Source organism: Ornithodoros turicata, chromosome 2, assembly GCF_037126465.1.
Source record: "Ornithodoros turicata isolate Travis chromosome 2, ASM3712646v1, whole genome shotgun sequence".
Taxonomy (NCBI): Eukaryota; Metazoa; Arthropoda; class Arachnida; order Ixodida; family Argasidae; genus Ornithodoros; species Ornithodoros turicata.
This window is the reverse complement of record NC_088202.1, coordinates 65,550,658-65,572,798: the sequence shown is the minus strand read 5'-3', so window position 1 is coordinate 65,572,798 and position 22,141 is coordinate 65,550,658. Positions and strand designations below refer to the sequence as shown.

General features: G+C 46.0%; 1 protein-coding gene across 1 annotated transcript; it reads left to right on the top strand.

The window, feature by feature from the left end:
- The first annotated feature begins 691 nt into the window (after positions 1–691).
- On the top strand, positions 692–21,992 carry LOC135383648 (neprilysin-1-like). The gene is made up of 4 exons (XM_064613030.1): positions 692–832; positions 1,164–1,175; positions 1,289–1,735; positions 19,958–21,992. Exons 1-4 carry the CDS (start codon positions 827–829, stop codon positions 21,941–21,943), a joined length of 2,451 nt encoding a protein of 816 aa, XP_064469100.1. The 5' UTR covers positions 692–826; the 3' UTR covers positions 21,944–21,992.
- The last annotated feature ends 149 nt before the right edge of the window (positions 21,993–22,141 follow it).

Here is a 22,141-nt window from a genome sequence, read left to right as displayed (position 1 = left end):
AAATCTAAGATATAGAGGGTCGAGCAGGATGCCATCATGCAGTTGGCTTTGTTCACCTTGTGAAGACTGGTGTGAGATCTAATTCTGTCGAATGAACAGGGCAATGAAGGCTACAACGTTATCTAGGAGTTCGCTAACAAGTGTTTCTTTCACGAGTGCGAAGAATACCTGGTGGCTATGAGGTGCAGTTGACGTTCGGCTTGTAATGATCCAGTCTACATTCATGGGTAAGACGCAACAGTGTCGCTCATGCTTCGGATGAGGAAAAAAAAAAGAAAAAAGAAAACTGACATCGGCATATATCTTAAGTAGCCCTTATTCACCACCTCCAAACCTTCAACAATCACATTCTCCACCCTCGCTCCGAGATCGAACGCTGTCGACGCGCTGCGGAGAACGGAGAACTATCTCAGTGTGGACGCGTCGTCTGCGCGTTCAGTGCCGTAGGTGGAACCGAATAGTATCGTACCATCGCGGCACAAGTGATCTTCCAGTGAATATACACAAGAATTACGGAAACGAACCATCAAATCCGAACATCGGCCCACGTGTTGTCCACACTAGAAAGGTGACAATGTCACCCCCTATAGGTCAATCTCGCCCTTGTGGCCAATGGCCATTTTCCGTGGGAAGAAGAAGAAGAAGAAATCGTTGTGTAGGACTACCCAATACACAGTTGGACAACCTAATACTCGCATCAACATCCCCATCATCATCATCGTCATCTTGTTTGATCGAACGTCCCTTGGCGCCGGTTCGTTGGCTCGCTTAAAGTTAATTTTCCTTGTTCGGAGCCTCCTTGCTTAGAGCACTCCCGCCCGTAACGATGACCGTAAGTTGCTTCGGAATCGTATACATTTGCACGAATTTTACGCATTTCAGTTATTCACACTAAAATCCGTAGCGTGCTACCGCAGGAATTCGACCCCGAAACGCACGAAATGTGCAGCATGTAACAAGCTTGTCCCGTAACGTCTACCGACAGATGTCGACAGAAAGCCACATTATAGAATATCTGTTTGGCCGTGGTGCAGTTCTCTGAGAAATAGCATGATCTTTTTTTCTTTTTTTTGCAATTTTCTGCGCGCATAAGTTCTCAGTCCCAGTTTTGCCATACTGCTGCATAACGTGTTTGACTACGCCACTTTTGAATTTCATTTCAGGACTATCCGAGGGTAAGCACAATTGGGTGTCACAAGAAAGAGGAGAACTAGATTAGAACATTTAGAGCAGGCAAGATTGCGTATCGTACGAGAGCCTTAATAATGTCCACGTTTGTAACTTTAAGGGGCAGCAACCTGCTCCTGGGGGCCCACCACAGGGCCCTGCCCCAGGAGGATATGCAGGGCCACCAGTTGGCTTCGTACCAGGTGTACCCGAAGGTCCTCCACCAGCAGGTTACGCAGGGCCACCAGTTGGCTTCGTACCAGGTGTACCCGAAGGTCCTCCACCAGCGGGTTACGCAGGGCCACCACCTGGGTCAGGGGGATATGGCGCCCCACCACCCGGTTATCCACCGGCAGCGTACGGTGCACCGCCACCTGGTTATCCGCCGGGAGGGTACGGTGCACCGCCACCTGGTTATCCTCCGGGAGGGTACGGTGCACCGCCACCTGGTTATCCACCGGGAGAGTACGCCGCACCGCCACCGGGTTATCCACCACCACCACCGCCGTATGGTGGGCCACCACCCGGGTTTGACGACGACGACATCTTAGAACAAGGAGCGGAGCAGGTGAGGTTTTTGTATCCCTGCCCGTGATGGCTGAAACACAGATGCGGTTTTGCAACGCTGCATTTGCCAGTAGGAATAGGTTGAGTTACACAGCGCCGGCTGGCACGCTGTAACGGTGGCATCCCTGACCGGAAATCACGAAGGTGTAGATTCGAGCCCTGTCGTCAGCACCATTTTCGGAGTTGTGTGTGTGTGACCACCGTGTGTGTGACTATTAATGTGTTCTTTTTAGCTGCAAGAGATTTTTTAGAAAAATCGATCAGCATGGATAGACACTGCAGTTGAGAAACGCGGCCACGCGAACTTTCTTTCGAAGATGGTATGTACGTCGTAGATGACTAATTATCTAAAATTCATTATATAAATCTTTAATTAAAGGTTTCGGACTAAAGTGAGGTAGCAGAATGGGAGATTATCCTTTTTGAAATCTATTCTGCTTTTCTTTTCTTGTAAATCCTGAAACTATAGCACGTACTTTGAAATATCCATATCCATAGTTTGCTATACGGGTGAGCCGAAACCGAAACCGTGCGCCCCAGGAGAGCAGGAACACAGCGCTCATCCCACGTCAGAGGGTCACATGGTTTGGAGATGATTGGAGATGATTGAATTTTTAATTGTGAATAAAGGTAATTGGAGCAACACCACCTAGGTAGAAAAAGTCTGCCTACGCGTCGACGTGACGTAACGTGACGTAGTCAGCCAATCAGGATCGTGTTGTCAACGGCGGTAGCCAATCACGAACGAGCTTTCAGAGGTCGTTGCTATGAAGAGGAACCATCGTCGTCTGCGAGTAGTGATTTAACGTCACCGCGTACTAAATGGGAAAACTTTATTAATAAAGTGCAAAACTGTCCCATATTTTCCCAAGGCCGATTTTCTGTAAAGCGTGTTGCACATTTTGTTGTCTACAGATTCAGGTCTACAAGTTCCAAGTTATCTGCAATCACTCACAGTAGCAGACGGATTCTGACTTTATATGTCCACGTAGCGAAGGAGGGAGATGAGGGAATAAGCAGGCCTTCTGTATCTAGATGGCGTTGATTGGGAGTCGGTGTTGATCTGCTGGCCAGATTAATCCCTCTGCGGCTCAGATAAGCCGAGGAGGCCATATGCTCCTTATGCGCGCGGTTTTGGTTTCTGCTTTTTGCATTAGCAATATTAAATAAATAAATAACTAAATAAATAACTAAATAAATAAATATTCGGCGATGGATATTTCAACGCCCGTGCTCGTTTCAAGATGAAAAAACTACAATGGTTTTCAACGAGTATTGTGTCCCACTCTGACATCTCACCGTCCTGGGTAGCTCAGTCGGTAACATACTGGCTTGCTACGCTCAAGATCCCGGGTTCGATCCCGGTCGAGGGCGGTAGCAATGTGGGGGAGGTAAGCATTGTTTCCAACATCGCGTGTCGGAGATTTCCGGCGCACATCCAAAGAATCTCAGGTGGTCCAAATTATCCACAATACTACCGTGCGGCACGTGCAACATGTCCCCACGCTGCGCAGAAAAACATGACGGTACCAATATTTATTCTACCATCTCACTTTTGCACGAAATGCTCTAATTAATGAGTTGAGTTAAGTAATTAGTCATCTAGTAGCCACATACTCTCTTCAAGACGATGTCCGCCTGGCCGTATAATTCAATTGTAAAAGCGCTACCTATGCTGCTCCCATCGTTGAAAAGAAAAAGAATCTGGTGCAGCTCAAACAAACAAGCAAGCAAGCAAACAAACAAACAAACTGTATACAAGGGTGTGTGTACTGTGTAGCGGAACCTCAATGACACATTCACAGTCCACACTTAGACCGTTGCATAGTTACCGTGCGAACTGCCGATGGTGCACGACGACGTATACTTATGCGCGCTAAAGCTACAGAAAATGCGTGGAAATTAAAGAAATAACATCGGTTCACACTGAGGTCCCTGTGTTCGGGCAACACTGGGAACACGCTGACGACGACGTTATTCCCGTGTTGCATGCGGGAGTATCTTCGCCCACATCGGCAACGGAGTTTGCCACGCGTCGTACCTTCGCGTGCAAAAATCGCTCCATGTGGGTCAGCCTTAATGCGTCGGGTTTCTACGGGTTGAAAATCTGACACTAAGAAGGTTACAGACAGGAAGGGCTCAGAGACCACAGAGGAGGATTCTCATCAGGCATTTGCTCACACAGCCGGAGGCGATTTTGCAAGCTTCCTAAAGAACTATTAGAGCAACGCCACGTGAAAGCTTATGAGTGTTCCTTAATATGTGCGACAGAGTTTGTCTCGATTACTGTCTGTGGTTATGTGAATGAAGACTAGACAGTAGAGGCAGCACGGACGGCTCATCCAGCAATTTTATAAGCGTGAGACGAAATAAATAAAATAGTTTTCGACCGAAGTGCAGAACCATAGTTGATACCTGCTGTGCATCCGTTCGAAGAAAATGCGTTTCTGCACACAAGTTATTTACATCAACGCTCCGTAGTAGAACGCGATGGACATTTGGTCCTACATTTTTACGATTTATGTTCTCCGATTTTTGTAGCACAAATTCAATGTGTGCTGCCCTCCACCCACATACACACACCTCCTCCGCCACTTTTGCCGCTAGGCAGAAAATGATTTTGGATCGCCGGTTATTTTCTACAGGGTGGGTGCTATAAAAGGTCAGTCACATTTTCGTGTGAGAAGCTATACCTACTTGACAGACATAGTTCTGCTGCACACAGAGCATAATTTATGCCAGAGAAACCTGTGGCGGCATTGCCAGCGCCATCACATCAAGGCGCGAATAATAAATAGCCTTGCCTCGCTCAGCCCGAGCTCTCGCTCTGACCTGGCAATTCCACCGCCATGTTGTTGTCTGGTCTCGTTAGTCTTCAGTAGCACTACAGTGGTGACCCGAACAATACCTTGGACAATACCTGACGGACCTGGACATGGCAGTCGTCAATTCCTCCGGCTTCTCGGAACTGCCCGCTCCGCCTGTTTCGCAGGTCAGCTTCGAAAGCTCCGCCCACGCCTTGTCTCAGCAGGTTCGACACCTTACCCAGTTGGTCGCAAACCTTTTATGCCGACCAAGATCATCAACTTCCTGCCGCGCTGACCATCGCGCAGACTCCCCATCGGTTTCTGCGCGTTCCTGCTCCCGAACCTCCAGCAGACTTTGTCACTACTCCAACTACTCTTCCCCCACCGTCGCCTCCTTGGCTGTCTACCCGACTCAGACCGCCCCGACAAGTCACTTGGGCTCCCAAGCTCGTTTCTGTTCGCCAGCTTCCAGCGCTTGGCTAGGGGGGAGGCCCTGTGGCGGCATTACCAGCGCCATCACATCAAGGCGCGAATAATAAATAGCCTTGCCTCGCTCAGCCCGAGCTCTCGCTCTGACCTGGCAATTCCACCGCCATGTTGTTGTCTGGTCTCGTTAGTCTTCAGTAGCACTACAAACCTACGAAAAAATCGTGGTTAACAGCCACTGCGTAAAAAAATAAATAGGGCCACGCAAACTCTCGTTTTCATGTATTTCCTATGCGCTATACCGATGGATGGAGGCGAAAGTTTTGCGTGGCCGTATTTATTTTGTTACAGTGCTTGGTAACCACATTTTTTCCGTAGATTTCTATGGCATAAATTATTCACTGTGTGGCTTATTATTCAGAAGTTTGTGCGTCAAGGAGGTACATCAAGGAGCTATCACGCCTTGCAAGGAAATGTGACTGACCTTTTAGAGCACCTACCCTGTACGTTTCAACGAAGAACAATGTTCAGGGAAGAGAGACGAAGTATAAACGTGGGGCATCTGGACGCTGTGCTCTGTGCAGATTTCTCCAGAAAACAGAATTCTTGTTTCCTTTGGCTGTTGCTGCTCCCAAAAGCGATACAACCCCAAGAACACTCGCGATCCTCAGGACGTCCTCAAAGTGTCATCGCGTCCTCGTCCGTGATGGGATGTCCGGAGGAGATCCGGAGAGTGTCATCATGGAATCTTACATGGAATCTTCCAGTGATAGTGATTTGCGTACGTCCTGCGGCCGCCAGCCGGAGGACATATATAGGAGAAGTAAATTTAGTTTGATAATGCGATATGCATTTCTATGCCTGCGCCTATTAATTAGTGTTTCGGTTTGTTTGTCATAACCAAATTCAACCAAATCAGCGGTGATCATTTATAAGCTACAAAAATACTACAAAGAGAAAATGCAAAAGATACAGTGGTACAAACACAAATTGAATGATTTCAATGGATACTCCACGCACTGGGTTCAATGTGCGATAAAAATAGCTTGCTAGACCTTTTATTGTGATCGTGTTGCCATGAATACCCGTGCAACGTCCCTGATGGGACGCTGCACGGAGCATTTTCGTGGAAGATACAGAAAAGTGTGGCATATTACAGTGCATGCTTGACTTTCGGTGGATGTTTTAAATCAACTAAGTAGAAAACACGGACGTTATCTTGGTTGTATCCTTATTAGAGCACTGCACGGGCCGACTTTTCCGGGCCCGACCCGGCCCGGGCGCATCAAAAAATGGCCCGGCCCGACCCGGGCCCGGACCTTCATATTTTTATGCGGCCCGGCCCGGCCCGGCCCGGCCCGGCCCGGCCCGGCCCGGCCCGGTGACCCAGTGACTAGAGCCCGGCCCGGCCCGGCGTCTAAGCAAATAGAGCCCGGCCCGGCCCGGTGACCCGGCGAGTAGATCCCGGCCTAGTATTTCCAGCCGCGACGTACGCGTTTCTGGCGATTATCAAACAAATTTATAAGTAAATTTATCAGGAGAGAAGACAAACATACAAGTGATGGCGGTTTAACACCGTAACCGCACGAGACCAAATTAAATCCAGAACGCACGGGGCGTTATCGTTACACTGTCAAGATTTTGCGGAGATAGAGCATGCTGTCGACAAACTGCTTCTCCCAGTCCCTATCCCTCTCACCAAGCTTTGCCAAAGTGATTGTGAAATATGTGAGGAGTGAGGAGCAATGTAAAGTGGCTTGGAGAATGTTCTAGAGGGTCGAATCATATGCATAATGCAGTACCCTTTGCTTGTCTGCAAAATATGCACAGGAATGACGCAAGCGCATGATGATATGAACTAATGCATCTCCAATGTGTGGAATTAGCTGCGTGGCCCGGCCGGGCCTGACTCTCGGGAACATATTTGGCGGCCCGGGCCCGGCCCGGCCGCGAAATTCCGTAACGTAGGCTAGTTTACGCATAGGAGAATGCGCTGCATCGCTATTGGTTGGCGCTGCGGCAGCCTGAAAACCTGCGGGAGCCAGAAACGGACACAGCCGCTACTGCGGTCAACATGGCGGCCAGTGTGTGTTTACCGACTGGAATGCGAACTGAATTATTGCGAAGGGAAGGTGCAAGGAGCAAAGAAAGTGGGAAATGTACTACAACTCGTAGTAGAGTGTTGCTGTGGTGAAAGTTCTGTGGCCAGCCTTCGTTCCGTGTGGCGTTTCGAGTTGTTTGGTGTGTGTGTGTGTTGAGCGCGCATGGATCAAGCAAGATCAGTAGATGCACCCAAGTGTCAATAAACTCAACGTCCGCTCAGGACACAAGAAATTCTGAAATTCGTTGCGTTTTCTTAATTTCATTTCTCGCTTCTGGCCTCTGTTATTGACGCAGGTCTTTAGCAGCCACGCAGTCTTTAGCCGACGCTTGGAGGGATCTTGTCGCTTAATGAGCATTTGCAATACCTTAGATTCATAAAAGATACAACAGCGTCAGAGAGTGGTCTTTTTTACTTTTAAGAAGACAAAAGGACTGTCAAATAATACGCGTACTAATGCGTGACACAAATGACTATTCGAGCATTTCCTTCTGCAGTCATTCTGCTAGTGAGTCGCGCCGATGACATATTTCCCATATGACATACTTACCCTTCTTCAATTTTGTAACACAATACTCCATATATACTATGAGAAATGGTTGTTGCTGTGGCATGTGCATATCTGTCATCCAGGGGCTGGATTACGGGGTTCAACCCCCTGAAATCATACGCCTGGTAGCGCATTTGGGAGAGGAAAACGAGAAGGGAATCCTCCTCCACCATGTAACGTCCCCATAGAAACTGCCCTCACGAAATATTTTCTGGCTATCATCGTGTTAGCTACCTACTAAGAAGGGAAGTGGTACCACATGCTTAATTCCTAACACCAAAGTGGTCACACCCTAATTTGTAGACCACTGGATGTGTTAGAAGTCAGACTTAGTTAGCAGAAATTGGTGAGACTCAGTATGCTGTGTGTGCCTTTGAATGGGAAGTCTCAGTATCATTCCCAGACTCTGTTGGCAATGATTACTTTTGCAGACGACACCATGGTGCTCTTGATGAGAATAAAAATAAATACTGATCATGCCATGGCAAGAGATATGTGCACCTGAAAGTAGTAAATAGCATAGAGAGTAACATGAAAAATTCTATGAGCTGATCACAGTACTGCTAGAAGTTGGCACAGCCACTGTTTGACAATGATGGATGCTACACAGGCTATAAGAGCAAACAAACTCATTATTCGGAACCAACTACTTACGCACGAAAACAATTACTTGTACACTCCCATAAAACATAGAAAAATAAGGGACACAGTGCTAAAAATTATGAAGCTAAAAAAGTAAGTGACCACTAAATGTCACAGTGTTAGAAAATAGTAGAGTAACTAGCCAGAAGAAGGCACTTGGTATGTACAGTCGTGCCTCGTTAATGTGGACACAGTTCTTATGGACAATTCAAATTATGGTTGATTTTTGTGAGGACCAAATTTTTTCAATGCATTTTCCTCTCGTTAATATTCAAACTCTCTCCTCGGGCAATGGACGGTCCAGCAAGCTACAAACCATATGTAGTCCATGTATTTTTGTCCCGTTATTATGCATAGTATTGGTCCTTTACACCTGTCCACAAGAACTATATAAGAGGAAGGAGGGTTATTCCTGGACATGAAGGGCCTGGAAAATCCTGTATGTCGTCATGGCTCTTCCGGACACATCCACATGCGATTGACCCTCACCCAAGAAGTTGTGCTTTTAGCTAAACACAGTGCAGTCGCTCGGCACCTTACGGAGACAGAGGGGGTACAGCTGCCAAGGTAAGTTGTCACTTGTCAGGCTTTTGCTTCGACGATTTTGCTTGAGCGCTCGTTCTACATGAGACCTCTTCACATACCACCCCTTCACCTACCTATGCAGTGCTGATGAGGTGCCAGTTAGGCTGAAGGAGCTGTGCAGTTTGTAAGCATAAAAGTGTCAAATCTATATTAATGGTTCGGTTTCAGAAGGCTGCTACAATGGTTCAAACAATTTTGTTTTCACACAGCTCACCTTCAGGGACGGGTTCAGAAAATATAAAGTGTCTTATCTTCAGTTTTGTGTTCTTTTTCTGTCTCGTAAAGAATGCACCAGGCTACAAAGAAATTAAGAGATAAACACGAATTTCTTTTGAATTTACAGAACATGCATTAAAAAAACGACAAATGACAAACACCGATGAGGGGTATAGTGTAGGGAGCATCTGCTCGGACTCCCCATATTACCATGGTATACACCCTTATCTCTTTCTGACCTTGAATGTTTCCATGGTTTTTAAAAAACAAGTTGACCTCCTTTGCTGGAGCAAAACCTGCATTTTCCTGTATCATCTAAGCAAGGGTGCTGAGTGGTGTATTGCTACTCTTCGCACACTAGGTCCGCACTAGCACATACACCACCAACCTTCCCGAACCACCCTCTCAGGCTCTCTTAGTCAGCCTGACTCTCGCACCTTCACATTGTCAATATTTCCTGGTCCGTCGCCAAATACAGCCTACCACAGTTCCGCCCTCTTTTTAACCCTTTTCTTCTGATCCTTTTTGACACCATAGGACTTCGGTCCTCACTGTTACGTGTCTCATGACATTTTACCACACTACCACAGTCAATGGGGTCGAGTACCGGCCCCTGGCGATGAAGCTTCCCAGTTACAATCACCAAATAAAGTAGTTGTTGGGTGGATGGTACCTCTATGGAATCACAGGAATGAGATCTTGATGTGCAATTCAGATATGGCTATTGCAACAAATCTTTTCCATTCTCGTGTAGACAAACACATTACCACAAAATGCGCAATACGCATTCAGGGTACATAAGGGGTAGCAGGGCAATTTTCTTCCTTATATGCACGTATACGTAGTCTCAAGCGTTGGAACATGCATCACCAGGGCTCATCCATCATGGGCCAGTGATAGGGCATGAGGCCAGTGATATATGCAACCTCCAGGAATTAGATGGACTCTCTAAAAAAAACCATGCGAAACATTTCACACTGCAAACGAATTATGCAGGGTGGAATATATGCGACGACATTGTGTGAGGTGCACGGCAATAGAATGTTCCACTATTCACGAATGCCGAAAAGACGCAAAACCTCCGTTCCGCCCCATACTGATGTGGGAAACTCAGTGAGATATCCAAAGACTGCAGCCCACAGGTGAAGTGCCACAGCTTTAATATGAAATACCAAAGAGCATTGAAAATTACGCGCACCGCAGCATCTATCCTAGTTACAGGCAGATCTTCACTGAACAAGAGAACATATAACTTGACAAGTGACCAAAACTGAAGGCAGGATACTTGCCACATCAAACAATCACGCCAAATCATCATCGCGCCGACTTGACAAGCATTGACAAGCTATCTATCACGATAGAACTCCTAGAACAACATAGTGATCATTCATCAGCTGCTGCTAGACCGGCGCTAAACCCAGCGCTATCCGCGCCCATCCGCACTATCTACGCACTCCGTTTGTGACCCCTTGTGGTCAGTTTAATTTACTTCGAATAATTCCTGCACGTTACACATTTATGTCTCAAACATTGCCAGGGAAATATTGTTTTTTTTATATATAAAAGGGTTGAAAACTTTTTAAAGCTTAACAAAATGTTAGGTCACGTGGGTCTACGGACTGAGACCTGAGACGCATGTACTTGGCGCGCTTTTTCTCGCAAACCGAAAGTGCCGCAGTTGTTCAGTTTCTCTGTCTTCGTGCAAAGTTTCGGATTTTGAAGGCTGACAGGTGCAATCAACACGGTTCGTGAGTTGATATAACTGGGACACGTTCCTCTGGAAGCAATGTCAGCATCGCAAAGCATAATTTGTGTTGAGGACGAAGCATCTTCAACGCATGATACGAAAGTTCTTCGTGCCAACTTGTTGAACCACGAGGACGCGCAACGATGGCTGGATGACTACAGTAAACGTACGTCTACCTCGTGGATTGTTAGCACAGTGAAGAAATGTGAAAGGTGAGTTCTTTTGCAATTGTCGTTGAACGAGAATCGCTGATATTGCGTGATTGCTCGATGTAAACTGAAAGTGCTGGGAAAGCTTGCTCGCGCAGCACATACTACATCACAAGCATGTTAAACCAGAAACAGAATAGAGGAGAAAGTTCTTTTCAAGGCAGTTACTTCGGTGTGTATTTGCATGATTGTACGTGGCGTCTCTTACATCTCTGCTCTCTGCTCATCATCAATTCTCTTTTGCATTGTTAGCATGGCCTTCCACAAATATTGGAACTGCCAACACCACCACAAAGGGAAACAGCCATCTTCCTTTCGGAACAGTGGATGTGGAGCCAGGATCGACATCAAGATAAAGAACGTAACTAGAAATACAAAACGTTACGATGCCTTCCTGCGCCGTGAGATCCCTTTGCCTGCTGTGATCCGTGTCAGTGGTACTCATCATAGCACGGAGAGCGCAGACGCACTAAGGCTTCTGAGGAGTACAACGGAGACGAAAGACACGTTCTTTGGTTAGTACATGTTTTGGTTTCTTGCTTTTTCATTGCACGTGTTTTCTGCATATCTAAGCGGTTCATATGCATTTGTGGCCCCAAATACTAGCTACCATGTTGATACCAAGATGCTGCTGAGGAAATGTAGCCGCAGTTATTTCATGTATGGTCAAACTGGAGTCAGACTTTTTCATATTTAAATGCCCTGACTTACTTATTTGCTCGTGCGTTCCTAGTTGTAATTATATATCTTCCTTTACTTTCAGGCTGTAGTTCTATTTCAATCTGTTATATTTAATGTTATTGTTTGCCCACCCCTTCAAAGCAATACTTTAAGGTTGGGGAGGTATGATTCTAATTGATGATTAGAGGTATTGAGGTACATACAGGGTGTTTCAGTTAAATTCTCACGCTAAATAATGAACTAACGGGTGCACCAATCAATAACTTTCTTTTTGTAAGTAAGACATCAGTGGTTTACCCAGAATTTCGTCCTTGGGGTGTGTGTTCGGTTCTGCAAGGGGGTGTATTTACATGCTTTTTACTCAATAAAAAAAAAATGCAATCTCACGAGGTTTTAGGGGGTCTTCTCCAGATTTTGGGGGGTGAAGGGGAGGGGTCTTGATAAATCACTGATCTGTCTGATACCACCTACAAGCTGTGCACCATGTGAATGAGTGGGAGGCACTCATTATTTAAATCAAACTTCAAATTTGTTTCATGAAAAAACAAGACTCCTAAAGCAGGGTGCCGTCGGCATTAAAATGGGAGCTACCTGTTTTGGAAGCTTCAGTGAACACCTTCTAGAGAAAAATCTTCCACAGAGGCGGGTCATTTGCTGCAGTAATTAATTGGTTTCAGTATTTGGGTCGCAGCTTCTGAAGCACGAAGAGATGTAATTCATTGCTGAATGAGACAGTAAAGAGCACCCTTTTGTGCTGCACTGCTACCAGCCGCAACAAAAGTATGTAACCTGAAACCAATTAATTACTGCACCTCGGTGGAAGATTTTTCTCTAAAAGGTGTCCACTGAAGGTCCCAAAACAGGTAGCACCCATTTTAATGCCGTCAGCGCCCTGCTTTAGAAGTTGTCTTTTTACACAACTCATTTGAATTTTTATTTAAATAATGAGCGTCTCCAACACATCCACACATTGCACAGGTTGTAGGCGGTATTGGACAGATACTTGTAAAAAAGGAAGTTCCTCGATTGTTGCACCCGTTCGTGAGCCCGGGGATTGAACTGAAACACCCTGTATTTTAGACCATAATATGTCGGACACTGGTAAAAAAACTCAGAGAAAAAAAAACAGAGCAAGAATATACTCTTGTTCAATTTAAGAAAGAAAAGTAGTCTGGTCCGTTGTCTACATACACCGTTGGAGATAACGGGACACAGTAGTGTGCCAGGAGAGATACTGCAGCGCACCCATGGTGGAGGGCTTGCATAGTTTCGTGCGGCCAGTCTTCAAAGCCAGTACGGAAGCAGTGGGATGAATTATATTATCTGGCAGAGGAGAGATGCGAGAGTGACGTCTCTGTGCCCAGCCATCCTATCTGCGGCAAAGTATTGTGAGACCTGACACACTACATTTTTTTCTTTTTTTCAATTTTTTTCAATTTGAAATGTCTGAACTCACTCAACAAGGAGCTCAGGTTCTCAGGAGGTATATTTGTTGATCTTATTGCAAGACAGTGTATTCTCACGTTATATAGTTAACTTACAACATGCTATTTGTTACAAATTTCTCCCATCTTTGTTGTCACAATTAGGTTACTTCCTTGGGGGCATGGGTGTGTCTGAGGCCAGACGCCTACATGAAAGCAAGCTGGAAATGGAAAGCAACGCCCATGAATTGCTTGCGAGTGCAGCTGTCAACCCAACACAGAGAACTGTGTACCACTGGTATGAGCAATGGCGAAAGGATGCGTATGGCGATGACAGAGAGCCCATTCAGAAGCTGAAGGAGAAGATTTCTGTGTACCGACAAGAGGGTAACCTTTGCCATGTATATTTTAGTTTATGTTAAGTTAATTTAATGGTTAACATATTTTTAAACCTACTCTGTAATAATGCTACACGTCATGGTTAACCCATCATAGTTTTGTATCACAGGAAATGCTTGTCGCATCATCTTCATTTTGAATAACATACTCTATTAGACTCTTGACGCATGTTTTGTCAATATACAGCTTTTAAGCTTTTCTCACAGTGGTGGATCCAGACCCTCGGTTTGGTGGGGCTAGCGCGGTTTCTTTGTCGAAGCGTGTAGTGGGGGAGGGAGAGAGGGAAATCCAATTATCCCCCCCTGGATCGGCCACTGTTCTAACACAGCCATCTCATGACCTCATTCATAAACATGGGTAACGAGAAAGGTTGGGCTGCATTCCTTCTTTGAGATATAAGGTTCATAAATGCAGGGATCCACAAAAGAGGCTGTGCTTTGCTATCAGATGGTTAACTCATAAAGCAAAAGGTGTTTGCAAACCAAGGTTCCCAAAATTTTCGGTTGACTGTATGTGGTTACCATTTCATTTTAGGTGTTGAGATCAATGTGACTGAGAGCACAGAGGCAGACGACGCGAAAAATGCTTCAACCTGGGCAGTTGTTATTGTCACTCCTATCATGAAGAGGACACAACAACTGAAGGCTGCTCAGGAAGTCATATTCGTCGACTCAACCTCATCTTGTGATGCAACACAGAGCACAATCACTGTACTCCTTGCAGCAACTAATGCTGGGGCAATTCCAGTCGCCGTGCTCATTCACAACTCTCAGAGCACTCGGGGGTACAGCATAGCATTTGATCTTCTCAAAAAGCACTACAGAAACTGCTTTGGGGGTTATGAGGTAAGAGTATTTTCAGTGACGTAGTGTGACTGGTCCATTGATATTTTGTCAATATCATAGGTTACTCTTCCACTGTGAGACCCTCTCAGTACATGCTTGTCTTATATGACAGCAAATAGTATCGTACTCGCCCACACTGGGCCCGAAGGAAAATCCATTTGGATCATAACTTCATTATTTTAAACTGAAACATATATCATGGATGTTACTGCATAGGGAAGACATTTTGAGAAGGGTCATTACATGTCAAATGTACCAGATGTTGTGCTCGACCGATTCAGATTGCTTCAAAATAAGTTGTGGGTGATTGTCATCATGTAGCCAATTCTCTTCCAGTCTATTTTTTATGCGTTTTTTTCCTCTACGACTTTGCTGGGCAGTATCCGGATGTGTGGCAGTGGTCAAGTTATAAAATTCTTTCGCTGCAAAGACAAAAAGTGTTTTGATGAAACTTTGTAAAATAAATATTCAGTGGGTATACTATGAAATGCAATTGCCTCACAATTTTAACAGAACCACCTCAGTGTGCAATTGATGACAAAAATTGGTGGCAAAAAGCAATATTTCCAAACTTCAGAATTTTTTTTTTTTTTTCACATAATCTTCCAAGTCTGTGAGCGTCACAATATTTCTAACACGTTGTATGCTTCCTGGGCAACAGCACTGAACAGTGGTTCTAAAAAAATTGCAGAGTTCTGTAAAAAAATTTCAAAAGTTCTCAAATTTTTAGTTTACTCCGGGTGTAAACTATGGATAAAAAGTGTCGATTGACCTTTCAACACTTTTGGCACGAAAGTGTTATGCTTTGCCATCACTCGATCAGAGGATATTTGATTGGAACTTGCAAAAAAAGCTATTATGTTGAATTTCTTTTCACCAGGTAGGTCGCATGTCCCTTCGCAAATCTTCAAGAGACGGCCACGGAGCGAATTTTGTTGTTTGTCTATAAAAAGGGAAGCTGGGGGAGCATTGACTGTATGGGAACAATCAACCACAATTTATTTGAAAGAAATGAGGGATAGTTTAGCATACGTCTGGGACATTTGGCATGGAATGACCCAGAAGATAAAGATTGAATGCAAGGAAGCTGCTGCAGTCTCGGAGGAGGCAGTATTAAATAATGAGGTGGTGTGGGCTGCTTGGTCCAACATATTTGGTAAAAACTTTAAAACCCCACAGTGCTGGGGAACACAGAAAAGATGACACGAAGCTGCATGTTCCCTGGCACTGGGGTGGTTTAAAGTTCTTACCAAATAGGCAATATTACCTTGAATTCAGGATGTGTGGAGACGGAGATCAAGTGATGCAGAGGGGACAAGGCAGGACGGGACACCCATCTGCATCTGGTGTCCTCCGTCTCCGTTCATCCCAGACTCAAGGTAATGTTGCCTATATATTGCCTAAGACTTATGTACCTCCGTCATCTAGAGTGCAAGCTAGTGATGACCATACTATAGTCATGTTCAACATAACAAGGAAGAGAAATATAGCCTGTCAGCTGTCAAAATATTACTGCACCACAAATAGGATGGCTGGGCACAGAGACATCACTCTCCCTCCTCCGCGAGATAATGTGATCCATCACACTCTAGTATTGGCTTCCGTATTGGCTGTTGAGGCTGACCGCATGACACTACACGAGCCCTCCCCCATGGTGGCGCTGCAGTATTTCACCAGGTGTGCTATTGTCTTTATTGTACAGTATATTGTGCTGGTGTGCTATTGTGTCTTATGTAGATGATGGACCAGATATTTTTCCTGATATTGTAAATGTGTAATGCCACTATCTTTGCAGCTTCTGTATGAAGAGGTAGTTTATTTTTCGGTTGTTTCATAGTTATGTTGCTTATTTGTAGGCGCCTCAAGCCTTCATGACGGACAATTCAGCAGCTGAAAAGGCAGCTCTTCACAGCGTCTGGCCAAATGCGACACAGTTACTTTGCCACTTCCATGTGGCTCAGGCAGAGTGGCGCTGGCTAACATCTGCGAAGAATGTCAGCCCAGGACAGCGGAGGCAGCTGATGTCAACGTTTCAGAAGGTTTGTTGATAAAGTGTGGCTACAACCATCTTTGTATATAGCAATGAGCTCTGGCTCATTGAGCAAAGAGCTCTGGCTCATTGCTATGAACCTCACCTGTTGTACAAGCTAAGGTTTGCAAAGTTGTACAAAAATATCCTGGAGCACACAAAAATCACATTTATGACAGGGGTAATAGCACCACAGGGCCACTAAGACTGGAGAAATTGTTTTGCAATTCCAATGCTGACATATTTGCTATGCTACACAAAATGGCAGCCAGGAACTCCTCATTAGGAGTCAAGACATTTGTATTTTGTCTGGATTATTCATGCCTCGTCGTGCCTCGTTAATATGGACAACTCGAATTGTGGATGGTTTCTGTGAGGACCAAAATTTTCCCCATGCATTTTTGTCTCATTAATATGGGAACTCGCTTTTTGGACAATCAACGCTCCAGCATGGTACAGTAAATTCTCATTAACTCAAACACCCACTATCCAGACCAGCAGATCCAGACTTATCAAATAACTGCCAAATTCTGATAAAAAGTGGCCCCTGAACTTTTGCGTAGTCCACAAATGGATCAGTATCACCTTTATTTATAGTTATAACTTTACAAAATCTTCTACTTCTTCGCCAAAATTGTGGATAACGTGCTATCCGGAAGTCTGCGGCAATCTCTCCTTTTGATTTTGTGCCCGCTTCCACCGCTCCTATCAGCTCACGCTTTTCTGCAAGTGTGAGAGTCTTCAACCTGCATTGCCTCAGCGTCGGCAATGACATGTCGCACAAAACTTAACACAGTACACACAGTTCTTGACTTTCACGTCACTGCGTCCTCACCTAGCGTCTTTGGTGCTGAACAGCAGCCCGTGCACAGCGTCTCGCGTTAGTTTTGGAATCACGCAAGCCTCGATCCCATCAACTCTCGATCAGGTGGACTTGGATTGGATTGTGTTGGCTGGTTTGAAGAACCTGGCCAATCATGGCGATCCATAGTCGAGAAAGGTGGTGTTTACCGATCCAAAGTGAAATTCAACTTCGTTGATGAAAAATGTTGCCTGGGACGAAACATTTGTTCGGCTTAGCCGTGATTTCGACTTCACGATTTCGACTAAAGCAAGTATTATTTACATTACGGGAATACAGGCCGTGCACGGGACATCGTGGGCGCTCGACTTAATTAACACGTCTCAAATTGCAAAATTGGTAAACAGGGGTTGATAAAAATAAAATAACAAATTGAACAGGGGTTGATATGGCAGCATACACAACAAGTGTGCTGTGTTGAGCTTTTTTGTCATATGCACTCTTTTTTCCAACAACAAATTCTTAGAAACAAGTTCAGCTTGCTACTCCTGTTTGTGTTGATCAACAAAGCAACAAAAGCAAAAGGCAAAAATAAAGTAGAGCAATGCTTTTCCAGAAAAGAAAAAAAAAATCCTAAATTATCTTGTTGAGTTGCCATATACTATATTTTTACGTTACAGTCAAATGTCATTTACAATGTAATGATCCATTTCAGGTCATGTATGCTGACACCGCAGAAGGCTTGGAAAAAGCAAAGGAAGAGCTCCAAGCCCTGTCCCATGACTCCTACAGAGCACGTGTGCAAGCATTCCTGCAAAATGAACAGCAGTGGGTGTTGCTCTTTCGAAGAAGCATCATCACACGAGGCCATAACACCAACAACTTTGCTGAGGCCTGCATTCGTGTCCTGAAGGACATCATACTCTGCAGGGCGAAGGCATTCAACGTTGTGGCAATGGTGGACTTCGTGTCTGTTCCCTGGGAGAAATACTTCAAAGAGCGGCTGCTAAGGCACGCACACAACCGTGTTGCAGCAGACCACCTGGGGTATGACAGGCTGCTGAGAAGGATGCCTGAAGGTGCTGCCGTGCATGTCACCTGCCTTGGTGATGGCTCCTATGCTGTTCCAAGTGCCACAACTCATGGAAAATCCTATGAAGTCAACTCGGAGGTTGGGCTTTGCTCATGCCCAGCTGGGAGCCAAGAAAACAAATCGAATTTGAGGCTTCGACTGCGTGCGTCTTGCGTAGCCGTTGAGTTTATGTACACTTAGGTGCAGCCAAGCAATACTGAATTCTTCCACCGTACTTGTGCAACGACTTATGTCAAACACACACGCCAAAGCACACGGAACGGAACGCCGCACGGAACGAGGGCTGACCACAAAGCTTCCACTGTACTAGGAGACCACACTTTTCACTATTCATCTCTCGCTTGCTTTGCTCCTTGCACCTTCCCTTCGCTTCAGTTCCTATTGCAGTGTGTAAACAAGTACTGGCAGCCATGCTGGCCGCGATGGAGCGATGGCAACTCTCCATCCGTTTCTGGCCGCCGCAGGTTTTCATGCTGCCGTGGTGCCAACCAATAGGCGTGCGCGCATTCTCCTATGCGTAAACTAGCCTACGTTACGGAATTTCGCGGCCCGGCCCGCGGTGGTGGCGTATTTTAACGGCCCGGCCCGCGGTGCTGGCGTATTTTGTCGGCCCGGGCTCGGCCCGGCCCGGAGCACACAGCCAATAACAAGCCCAGCCCGGCCCGCGGGCCAGGTCGGGCCCGTGCAGTGCTCTAATCCTTATCATCCAAGGAATTCGTCACTGGTATGTTGCTTATACATGAAATTGAATTAAACTTAGGTACCTCACCCTTGGTTTTGACTGCGATGCTAGGAGGACTCTCGCACGTGCAGGAGTTTGCAAGATAAGCAATAAATAGTATATGTTTTATCTTCGAAAGGAAATGCCACTGTTGGATATTCCTTTCAAAGTCGGCTCTCTTAGTCTTACACTTAGTGGCACATGGCCTTTTATATTTTTTTGCTTTTTACGCCACGGCACTCATCGTTCGTCATCGAAAAACAATAAAAAAAGAGAGACGGGAAATGAAAAGTTGGTGGCCGAGGTTGAAAACTGCATGAGAGAGAGTCCGTTTTCACTGTAAACGCCTGCACACTTCTAGAAGTGAGAAATTAAAGCAGATTTACTGGTGGATTTTACATGATCCTATAGTGCTCCTGAGAGTATCCCAGTCTTGTCCCCAGATGTTGTCGCGAGGACCATCTCTGGAGTCTCATTCTAACACTTTTCTAACAAATTGAGGATCATGTGGGGATATTCCCAGGATGTCACTGCTGTCCCGCAATGACATCCTCAGGATGAGTGAGGGACGTCAGCGTGTTCTTGGGGAATGGTGTCCGGATGATCTGCGGTGAGCGTGCGAAATGACGTCCTTTGATTACATATCTATCTAACTCTACTTAGAGATCAACAAGAACTCTCCTTCCGGGAGAAATTTGCACAGAGCACAGCGTCCAGATGCCCCACGTTCGGGTGAGTGAGTGTGTGAGTGAGCGTGAGTGATTGAAGGCGAAGACGTTTGTGTGTGCGTGAGCGAGCGTGTGTGATCGTTCTGCGCAGTACTGGAAGCGTTTTTTAAATTATGAACACGAGCGTAACAAAACCGCATCACATATGTTTCTAAAGGTACATAGTAAACCTGAACTGACACTGTCCATATGTTCAAAGAAAATGCCTTCTCTAACAGCCCGCAGGTGAGGAGGGAGGCGGTCAGGGCGGCGACCAGTCCAAGATGATACTTTTGGGTTGCTGTTGCTGTTGCTGCTGCCTTTTGACCATGGGCCTTATCAGCTACGCCGTTTACAAATATATGAACCAACCACCTCCAACCTGCAAAAGTTCAGCCTGCGTTGACTATGGAGCGCTTCTCAAGGCGTCTGTTGACAGCTCAAGTAAACCTTGCTCCAATTTGTACGCCTACGTCTGCAAAGGTTGGGACAATTCAAACAGCGTCTCCGTCTTTCAAAAACATCACGCAGAGTTCGTAAGGCAACTCTCGGAAGAGGCAGAAAAGTACAGCGTACCTGGGAGTGGACAGACCGCAGCACAGAAGTCGGCGAAGTACTATCAGTCATGCATCGAACTAGGCAAAAGAAAGAGAGACGAACGTGGCAAGTTCAAAGATATGATGCAGAAAGCCAGTTTGCCTTGGCCCAGTGAAGCTGCTACAGCGGATGTGTTTTCTTTGATGTCGAACGTTGCGGTCAACTGGGACTCAAATCCCTTGTTCGAACTCTCCAGGACCGCTTCTGCAACGAGTATCGTCGTGATTGGCATCGCGCCGTCGAGTCTTATTTCAGAATGGGAGCGTATTCGATCGGCGCTCAAGAGCGACGACGTCTACTTTGCTTACTACACGGCCACGCACCAGCTGATGACGGGTCAGCCTGCAACAAAAGTCAAGTCAGACGAATTTAAGGTACTCGAAAACAATATTATGAATAAGCTTAACGAGGGACTCCGAGACCAGACGACCATCGTGAAAACACAAGCGGCATTCCAAGGCGATACGGGAGCAACGTATCAAAAGTGGCGGGACGTCTTCTCGAATGTTTTAGGCGTCAATGCGCAACAACAAATTTCTCTGACGATAACGTCACCTGCCTACTTATCTAAGTTTCAGGAGGTTCTGAGCACTCAAGGAGAACCGAAGGTGGCACTTTTTCTTGCTTGGCTCGAATTTTTTCAGGTCGGACAGTTTTTTCTTCCAGACGTGGTCGCTCCTCTATACGGTTCGAAGGAGCAAGCCGAAGAAAAAGCGAAATCCCGCTGTTTGCAGCATGTTGAAAAATACATGGGAATCGCTCTGTCGATGCCATACGTTATGAAGGCTGTGCCCCAGGAGTCCTTCAACGATATCCGTGATATTGCGGAGAAGGTTCGCGAGCTCGTGGCCAAGTATGTCAAAATGCATCTCAGCTTAAACTACCTCGACTTCCAGAAAACGAAAGGCTTCACGGACATGTTCGGGGGGTTCTCTAGAACCTCCGACCTCGACAAGCAATACCGCGGTTATGGTGACATGGGGAACTTGTTCTCTGCCAACATGATCAGCGCCATCACCGCCTGGAGAAGTCGCACCTCCAACGACGTGTACAGGCAGTACATCCTCAACACTGAGTACTACCGATTGTACGACCCTCAGGTGAAGGATATTGTCGTTTGGCCATCTGCCATGACGATGCCCGTGTACGCCTTGGAAAATTCCTTGCTCGCTCTAAGGTACGGAGCTCTAGGTTCCCTAATCCTGGGAGCGCTCATGGAGGACCTGTACGTAAATGCTGTGCCCGCGATGAATGGAAATGATCGCTCCAAATTCAACGACGCTAAAAGCTGTCTGAAGAGCTCCTCGAACGTTCCCGACCATGTGGTGTACCTGGCTTCTGCAGGACGCATCTTGTTTCACAGTTACGAGTGGGCCGTGGACAGGAAATTTAAATCAAGGAACAAAGCATTCAGAGTAGAAGACCAACTAGACGGAGTGGATGCTAATGCGTATAAGCTTTTCTTTATGGTTGGGTGTTACATCCAGTGCACCGGCTCCAAAGACAGGAACGAACAGGTGTGCAACGTCCCAGCAAAGAGCAACAAATACTTTGCCCAGGCATACGGTTGCGGAAGTTCCGACTCCATGAATCCAGCAAAGAAATGTTCCGCCTTTCCGCAAAAGTAACGCGGTCAGCAGACATCATAAACTATTTTTGCCAATGTGTCTGCCTGTGTCACATTCTCTTGCTGAACGGTATTTGCTAGATATTTTCGATATTTTAATGATTAGGGAGTCAATTGAGGGCCATATTTAGGGTTCCTGGTTTTCTGTGGTTACTTTTTCGGACATTTTCGGTGTGGAGAATGTGTAGCTATTTTGTCC

Coding starts and splice junctions, on each gene's coding strand:
- LOC135383648 (XM_064613030.1), top strand. Junction 1,736..19,957: donor TAGAACAAGGAGCGGAGCAG/GTGAGGTTTTTG, acceptor CTTCTCTAACAG/CCCGCAGGTGAGGAGGGAGG.